The 9623-nt window shown below is 35.6% G+C and overlaps 1 protein-coding gene across 1 annotated transcript; it reads left to right on the forward strand.

Annotated features, from left to right (window-relative positions):
• Positions 1–1381: 1381 nt before the first annotated feature.
• On the forward strand, positions 1382–7437 carry LOC104620431 (LIM/homeobox protein Lhx9-like; the record flags this gene model as incomplete). Its single annotated transcript, XM_010286642.1, has 3 exons — positions 1382–1584; positions 2800–3054; positions 6065–7437. Coding segments are annotated over 3 exons (515 nt in total), but the record flags the coding sequence as incomplete, so codon positions are not given.
• Between the last annotated feature and the right edge of the window lie 2186 nt (positions 7438–9623).

A 9623-nucleotide genomic window follows, 5' to 3' on the forward strand; every position in this document is an offset into this window, starting at 1 on the left:
ATGCTTCTTACCCAGACTAGAAGCAGATCTAGCTATAATTAAATATTCACCGGATTTTCTGTCAAAGTGTTGTCTTACCAGCATCTGTTCATGTTGACTTGTCTTATAATTCAAAAGAGAAAACACCTTCAAGAAGCTTTTTATTTTCTCCTGGTTTCAAGTTGCTTTACCTCTGTTTTTAGCACTGTCAACATCAGTCTCTCTGTATCGTGTGCTTTCCCTTCTTTTCCTTCTTTCTCCTTCTCTCTCTTTTTTTTTTTTTTTGAGAAATAGGGATGAACTAGGCCTAGTAAATAATCCAATAACTATTGGAAAGCAGTTCAAAAATACAAATGAGCAACTAATGAAACTTGGTCTAATTTACAGTCATTCTGAAACATTTTTAATTAGCAGTTCTTTAATTAATATTCTCTGCTATGATGACATCATTAATTCTCCTGTGTGACTGAGCTATATTTACAAAATAGGATCCTATAAATTGGTAACCCAACTCTTTTTTAAGCCAAAGAGGTCTGTCTTACTTTTTTTTGCCAATACTGTCATTCTTTTCCCCAATATGAAGCAATGATGCCACAGTCCTCGAACAGCTGCAACTCCTGTGCACAATTCACACCGATTCAAGTGTAATCTGGAACAAATTCATCTTTCATAGACACTTTGAATACCCCTGAACCAGGGAAAGCAGGGAAACTCCGTTAAAGTTTTGTGCTACTAGCTGGTAGCTTATAGAAACATCCTAAATCAGTACCAACTAAGAGCTACTGTTGGTTGGGGTTCAGCCACTGAATCAAGCCTTGATGCAACTGCTTTCTAGACATGAAGAGTCCAAAAGCATTTATTTTATCAGCAAAATCTCCAGATTTTATGCTTTCTCGATGAGCTGTCATAACAAACTTTCCTGCTGTACGTCTCTTTTTATAGGTGCTTGTGATTTGGGGGAAAAGCTCAGGAATGTTCAAAATGCTTATTTGACCTGTATTCTTCTCTCAAGCTAAGAGTGTTTCAATGAGTGAGATTTCAAAATCTGAATGAGATTTCAAATGACTCTTTGAATGCCCAAAGCAAAACCATCACCACAGGGAAAAGACTTGTTTGAAAATAAACGCCAAAGGAGAGAGAACTTTCTAAGTCTACCCTTAGTAGGTACAGGCCTGGGGGACACAGCATGTTTTAAGAATAGGCAAAGGTCATCTTCCGGATCTTTTTTGTCTCATTTAATTACCACATCTGTACTTATTCTTGCACCATCTTAGCCTTTCCTTCCTTCTTTGCTTGCGTGCTTCCTTCCAAACAGTATGTAACTCAGGATTTTTGCCTTGATTCATTTATCCCACATGATGCATGGCCACTAACTCCTTCTTTCATTTTGTTTATTGAACAGGTTGTAATGAGAATGAGGCAGATCACCTGGACAGAGACCAGCAGCCTTATCCCCCATCCCAGAAGACAAAGCGCATGCGCACCTCCTTCAAACACCACCAGCTTCGTACCATGAAGTCCTACTTTGCTATCAACCACAACCCAGATGCCAAGGACCTCAAGCAGCTTGCCCAGAAAACAGGCCTGACCAAGAGAGTTCTGCAGGTAAGAAGCCACATCACAGGCTTGACAGAATTTTCCCCTACCCCTGCCAGTCAGTAGCATTTCCCTTACGTGTAAAAATAGCTATCTATGTAGAAATACTTTTGCTAGATGTGTCCCTAGTGGGTGTGCAGAGGGGTATGGTATTACATGGCAGGAGTGCCCAATGTATGCCCTACCACCCCAAGGCAGCCAAATACTAAAATGGGATTTGTAATTAGTTGCGTCCTCAATATGAGGAAACTGTCTCCAGAGTCTACCAACCCAGTAGATATTCTGGGATCTGTAGTCTCTCTCTGGTGACCTTAGTAAGCGTAGAGGTAGCAAATCTACTCATTTTATACACACTGGGTGAAGCCTTTGGGTTCCCCTGAAGTAGTTAATATGGCCCCTCAGTGAGCAGATCCTCTATATGTAGGAAGGAAGCTTTGACCAGTATGAACCTCCAGGACCAGCTGGCTCCCTCTCCCAATGCCTGTTAGACAACTGTTATCATTAAGGGCCTACATGGTAAAAAGTCACTTCCCTGTGAAGGACAGCCTAGCAAATTATATTTTAAAAAGTCCCTATATGGTACGTGCTAGCTCAGTGAAGTGAGAGAGGTGTGTATTATATGCAGAGTGACAAAGAAGGGCAGCGATCAATATAGAAGGAGAATCTATTAGTGGCAATTCCTTGTTTGTGTTACACCACCTAAAATATTCTTGGTGAGTCTTACAGAACAGAAAGACTAGGTGACCCATATCAACAATCTGTATGATAGGGATGGTGTAACTACCCCTCCTTCCTCTTCAGTCTTTTAAAATGATCAAGACAAACTTTCAGTCTTGGCAAAAATCTGCTCATTCACCCTTTGCCTCAATCTTTATCATGTGTCTTGACCCGAAACCTACCCAACGTGAGAATACACTGTATGGCCATCAAGAAAGTTGCTTTCCTTGTGTGAGTGAGTGAGCAGATTTTTCTCAAGACTGCTCTATGAGGTCTGCACACTGGGCTGCAACATTCCAGTGAGTGCCCATAGCGCTGGGCCTTGTATGCAGGGTCCCACCTGTGACAGAGTCAGTACCACCAGTAGCAAGTGAAGCTGTAGAGTGACTTAGTTGATTTGCCACACAAAAACAAACATCAAAAAATGAATTAAAAGCAAGAACAAAGACAAAAACAAGCAAAACAAAACAAGCATCGGTAAAGAAATCAATTGGGATTGGTTTGCAGGTTTGGTTTCAAAACGCAAGAGCCAAATTCAGAAGGAACCTTTTGCGGCAGGAGAATGGGGGTGTCGATAAAGCTGATGGCACCTCACTTCCGGCACCGCCCTCAGCAGACAGCGGCGCACTCACTCCACCCGGCACTGCGACCACTTTAACAGACCTGACCAATCCCACTATCACTGTAGTGACATCAGTGACCTCTAACTTGGACAGCCACGAATCCGGGAGCCCCTCACAAACTACCTTAACGAACCTTTTCTAACATTTCATTTTTTTTTTTTAATTCTTACTCTTCTTCTTTATTATTATTATAATTATTATTTTTATTATTTTCAAGCCTTTTTTTTAAAAAAAGATAACAAACCCACAAAATATTTGGGAAAATAAACAGCTTGATGTGTAGCATCTGCAGCCACTTGGCAAATGAGTTTGAAGTAATATGTTGCTATAATAAATGAACATTTATTGTTGTTAAATTGTACTCAAATTTTTTAAATTCATCAAATAACTGAAAAGGTTATGACTCATTCTAATAAGTGCCTCTTAAAATTGTATGTTACTTATTTCCAGAACCTTGAAAAAAATGATTACTACACACACAAAAAAATTCTTTTCCCTCCTTGATAACCAGATAAAAATCAATTTAATTATAGCCAAAAGAGTGCTGCTTCAGGATTGTATGTTCACTTACAGCATTTAAGAACCCCAAATTTCACCTTATTTTTATAATGCATCTAAAAGTTTTGTATGATTTATTTTTGAAATGTTGAAAAATAAATACAAAATGAATTAAACTAGTAATTGAAACAGTCAGACTGCAAGTGCCAGTGCTTTTTTCTAATGCTTTAGACACAAGCCTGACCCTCCTCAAGCACTGGAGAGTCTCATGGGGATAGCTAAATGCTCCTCTGCCAGTTCCTCACCCAGCTGGGACGCCTTTGGCCACCACTGAAAGCTGTGCCTGGATGGAGGGCTTGGAGAGAGAGACCCAGTGATGAGAGTGCATGTGGATGAGGGTGGTAGGATCAGGTTGTTGGTCTCCAAATTTGTGTCCTGTACGTTAAGGAGGCAAGATCCGGAAAACACCCTCCAGAATGAGCTCACTCCTATAAGGATATTACTAAAGTAATAACAGCAGAATAACAACTCAAGTGAGAAGTCCTACTGATCTGAAATACTGCATAGGGAGGGTTTTTCATTTTTGTCTGTCAAGCAGCTCTGATTTGGAGTTAAAAAAAAAAAGTGTGGTTCGCTCCACAGCCTTGATGCCATGCTGTTAAAGCAAGCAGGAGGTTGCCCAGCTACTTTAGTGAGCACAAAAATAATTTCCAAGAATACGTATACAAGTGTACTGTTAAAATGAGTTTTTGATAAATCATACTTTTTTCAGGGAAAATGGAAATAAGCAAAATATAATTTATTAAGATGTTTGAGGAAAATATTTCAGTACAATTTATCCGTTACTATTTTGAATTTACTTTAGATGTTTCTTGAGATTGTATCAGACGCTTTGTTTAACGCATGAACTTAAAATCTGTAGTTCATTAATATCTCTAGCATATACTCTAACTTTTTAAACTTTGTATAAAAGAAAAAAATTTAGCAAAAATTCTTACAAAAATGGGAATTGGCAGTGAATAATTTTAAAGCAGATAAACTCAGAAGCCTTGTGGATGCTGATCTGAATACATTTCTTAGTTTACAATAGTGATCTTTCTTTTTTTATTTTTATTTAAGCTAAAAGTCTGAATGGTCTGGGCAGTGGTGAATGTTCATTTGTATCCTTTTATTGTAGTTGAACACCAATTAGATCGTGGACAGTCTCAGAAACAAAAACAAACAAAAACCAGTCAAGATCTATGTCTTGCTTTTAGTGGATTGTTAAGAATAACTTTGCACATATACCCCACTTTTTAGACACCATCAAATCTCTTTTTTGGTGGTCAAAGTGGCTATTTAATATATTTTAAAGGTGTCCTTTTTGGCTGTATAAATGTGTGGTTACATATTGACAGTTCACTGCCCACATTAAAGTGCATTATTGTAATTTTTGCTCAGGGTTTTTAGAAAATTAGCACAGAAAAGTAGCTTATTTTTAAAAAAAAAAGATGATGGAAGAGATGTTAACACTGTAATAGAAGAAAGGTGTGTTTGCCATTATATATTTAGCAAGTATGGTTATCATCTTCTACGGATATTAAATCTTGACTTTTCCTATTTCTATTACCTTATGGGCATTTACCACTAACCAGACCAAACGACCTTGGTAAGGCTGAGATCTTTATTAATACACTTTTACAGGTAAAAATATTGATACTTATAAATTTTGTTCTTTGACAGAACAATATATGGTACTAGAGATCTACTTTATTAAGTAGACTAATTAAAACTCAGTTCTACTATGTGCCTTATGATATACCTTGGGAGTAAGTTTGTGAAAAATCAGGATATATGTGTTGTTTGTTAAATTAACTGTTTTAAGCCCTTTTGACACCTCACTAGTTTTGTACTGTTTTACCTCTTATTTCTGAAACTCTTTTTATGGTGTATCCTGTTAGAGGGGACAAACATGTCATAGAAAGCAGTTGTGCACTCTTTCAGATATAGTTGATAAATCCAATAATCTTATATATTGAGCTTCGTGTTTATAGTACAGTAAGTGGTCTAGCAAAATTGTCCATGTTTCTTTGTTTATTGATAAATGCATTGTATAGAAACTATTTCCCCTAAATATTTATGGACCAAACAATTGTGATATATCCTATTAAATTTGTGTGAATAAACCATTTTGAATCTAAGGAGTTTTATTTCCCATCAGTTTGTTTTTTTTTTTTAACTATTTTTTTAATTTAAAGTCTACATGTACCAGTGCGTCTCTTTGCTTTTACGGTACCTGTGAACAATTGGTATTAAACATGGAAACACAGCCTTTTAAATATTTTAAAATATGGTTTCTTCTTAGGTTTTCAATTTCTTCATATTCAATGTATATGCTACTGCTGGTGCAATTTAGATTTTAGCTTTTTAACCCCCTTTTTTGAACATGCAAAGTAATGCCCCATTGATTTGATATTGCAACCCTGTTTTAGACTTCTAAAAAAGCCAGAAAACTAGCAGCTAAAGTAATTGCATGACAAATATAACCTAAATAATATGATGAAATGAATCAAGATTTAATGCTAGGTATATTGAACACAAAATAGAATTGCAGACCCCGAAAAGCCAGGTTGCTCTGTAGTTTAATAAATTGTCACTATGATTTCTTTCAGGGAGAACAAATCATGGGGCATTACAGCCAAACATCCCGACGTTTGAAAATTCCCTAAAGTATTAAAAGAAGGGGAAAAGTTTGATCGGAAATCCACTGCAGTGAAGACAAAGACAATATTAGGTTATGATAATCATACATTTAAAAATCTATTGAGCCAAAAAATAAAAATAAAAGACTTGATGTCATTTCCTGAATGTTAACAAAACATGTTATTTTATGGTGTCTAATTAACAGGACTGAAGGCTTCAACAAATTGTGTGGTATTAAAAACAAATTTAGAGAAACTATGTATAAAACCAGAGCAACCTGGCAGCAATCTACCCAGCCCATATTTGAAGAAATCTTTTCTTTAAAAAAAATCACATTTGTCAAGCACAAGTACTTGTAGAATAAAATCTGAGTGCATTCATTCCACTTGCTTGCTAATGTGTACTAGTCATATCTGTTAAATGGATTTTTGTAAATTCAAAGAGGACTTTTCACTCATTCGAGGTCATAAGAATCAAAACCCAGTAACTTTAGTACTATTGTTTCTGAATTCTTTTTTTTTTTTCAAATGAGACAAATCTGCATGCAGTTTTCCATCTGTCACATATAGTGTACATTTCTGTATGATGAATTTCTCTTTGATGTTTCTTGTATAATAGCTTTCATTAATAAACATTTTATTTGATGCAAACATAGTTAACTTTATGTAAACACATAGCTAATTGTTCCAACTAATTTAAACTTTTCTTTTGAAAAGAAGAAGTACAGTGCAGTTCCAATATGTTTTATATATCTAAAATCACAAACAATGAGGTAGCAATACTGTTGCACAGTGTAAAACTATTTCCTTTGGTGTTAACTTTCTAATTTTTTAACTTCTTGTATAAAACTGACATGTTTTAAAGAAAATTCCCATCAGCATCAACAATAAAACAATCCCCAAATTCTTCATCAATATAAGAAAAACATAAGCAGTACATTATGTAAAATCCTCAATGACTTTTAGAGTAGAAGGATATCGTTTGTGGATCCCCGAGCTGTTTACATGGTCACTATGCAATGAGCAATTATGTTACAAAAAGTTGGTCCTAAGATTTCCGGTCCAAATCACAGATGATTTTTACAAGCCAACAAGCAAGTGTAACAACAACCAATTCTTAATAATGAGGTTTTGTAACTGTTAAGCAACTATTTGCAGAAAGATTTTTAAAAATATATTCCTACTTAGCTGTATAGCCAAAGCGTATGTTAAACAAATTAACATATAAAAGACTTGCCAGAAAATCTTTCATTAAGATGACATTTTTATTATATACTAATGAACCCTATGTAAACAATGTAACTTTTATGAATGATGGACATTAAATATTTCACTTACGTGTATCCTCAGCATTTTGCATGTTTTCTTAAGCTTTTACAGTTTCTGAATTCTAAAAAGAAAACCACACAATTCTTAACAACATAACAACAAAGTTACGCACAGATTACTGCAGTGATCTCTGGAAACCGGTAACCAAGAGTGTTCTAACGGCAATAAAAAGGTATCATTTATTGGTGGCAATTATGGGGAGCATTGTTTAAACAACAGTTTTATAGTATGTTGTAAAGTTCTATTGAAAAAGGTTAGCATGGTGGACTTAATTCAAATCAGCTTGATCAGAAATTTAAGTATATTGTGAAATTCTTAAACTGAGCCTTATGCGCATTTATTACTGCAGAAAGTAAGTAAATGTAGGAAAGCAATTATTCGTGTCACAGCCGTAATGTGGTTTCCCCCTGTTGTCCATAGGAAAATATTACAAACATTAATTATTCAGATCAGTAAAGAACTTGGTGGTGTTTAGGGCCAAGAAAAAAACTACGTACTATAATTTTTCTTTTGTAAATCACTGCATTCTTAAATAAGCTGAATTTCTTCTCCCCCAATTTAATACTTACAGACATATTTCTAGTCTAAATTATTGTCCGTGTGCTGCTTTTTTCACCTGATTTAAATTAGAAAAATAAATTAATTTAAAAGTCCTGGTGAAATACTAACTCCACTGAATTCAGTGGCAAAATCATCACCAATTAAAGTAAAACCAGGACAATTTTATTTCTCTTTGTCTGATTAGAAACATTAAGGTTTCATTTTTCTTAACAACACTATTCTTTGTTTGGAAATAGTCCTGCACATGGTGCTCTGGTTGACCGGGCTCGTTGCATTAGCCCATCCAAATTTTTTGAAAGATAAAGATCTGTCTCTTGCATTAAGAGAGTAAACATGTTGAAAGGCAGCATTGCGTGAGAAAGAAAAGAAAGGAATAATTTCAGACAAGATTTGAGAGAATGCAAGACAAATTTAGGTTTTCAGGATTGTCGCAAGTGAGAAATGCGTTTGGGGTCTTTCTAGTGGATACATATCCACATCTAGACACAGCATTTCTTTGCACTCTGTTCTTGAAAAAGAAGTCAAACCATGCAGTCCTCAAACATCTTACTCAGAATTACTCAGCAGAGAACTGGCTTGCAGGACCAGGTCAAATGACAGAAGGCTGACACTGCATACCACTGAAATTGGTGAATATTCTCTCTCCGGCTCCGTGGGCTTTGAGCCAGGAGCTGAATGAACATGGAGGTTAAATTACTCTCTTGTCTCTAAAGAAAGCATAACCTTCAGAATGAGACAGAATATATAGGACAGCCATGCTGCTCTGTGCTTTGGACTTCACTCTTTAGAGTTGCTAATCCAAGCACCTGGCACATGCATTAAATTGACTTCAAAATATTTCTTCCTCCCTCACCCAAATACAGGACACAAATTATACTACTGGAATTTCCAGAAGCTACTATAGTGTCAGAGACTTTATTCAGTTATTCTGCAATGTTGAACAATTCTTCTGTGCTTCTCGCTTGACACAGACTTATCTCGACACATACCTATACACATATCCTTGTCTTGCCTTCAGATAACCAGTACTTTCATGTTTGTTTAAGTCATTCAAACCTATAGGAAGCAATTCCCCATGCTTACATGTTCTAGCAAAGGTAGTTGTTGTAATTTTTGTTTCTATACTCCTCCACAATAAAATATTCTTCTAGAGTAGCTTTTATGTCATGAATTTGTACTTTTGTATGTTTTTTAATTTTCATAGCTTTGGAACAAAAAATGTAGTGCTTGAAACATCTAAATGTACAGATTATTTTGCCAGCTTTTCATGCAGTATCTAGCAAAACAAATCTACTGCAGTCATTGAATTCATAGCGTGCATGCTGCTGTAAGAGTATTCCTCTCTACAAATTGATTTTATCATTCAATTCTAATTTTAACTAATTGATTAATATTAGATATGACAGCTTTTTAGCTGTACTCTTTTCTCGCTCAAGTGTGCTTCTGTTTTTGGAAACAGAATTGAAAGCAAGCATCCTTTGAAATTTCTGCTGTAATTTTGTTACTGCTAGCAGCAAAGGGCTAGACTGAAGGTCTGATCTAGCTTGACAAAAATCAGTGTTATTTTCCAGTTTGTTCTCTTTTCAAATTGGACTTTAACAGAGGATAAAAATACTGTCAATAATTATTTTACTGCCAG

Source organism: Phaethon lepturus, unplaced genomic scaffold (assembly GCF_000687285.1).
Source record: "Phaethon lepturus isolate BGI_N335 unplaced genomic scaffold, ASM68728v1 scaffold54354, whole genome shotgun sequence".
NCBI classification, from domain to species: Eukaryota; Metazoa; Chordata; class Aves; order Phaethontiformes; family Phaethontidae; genus Phaethon; species Phaethon lepturus.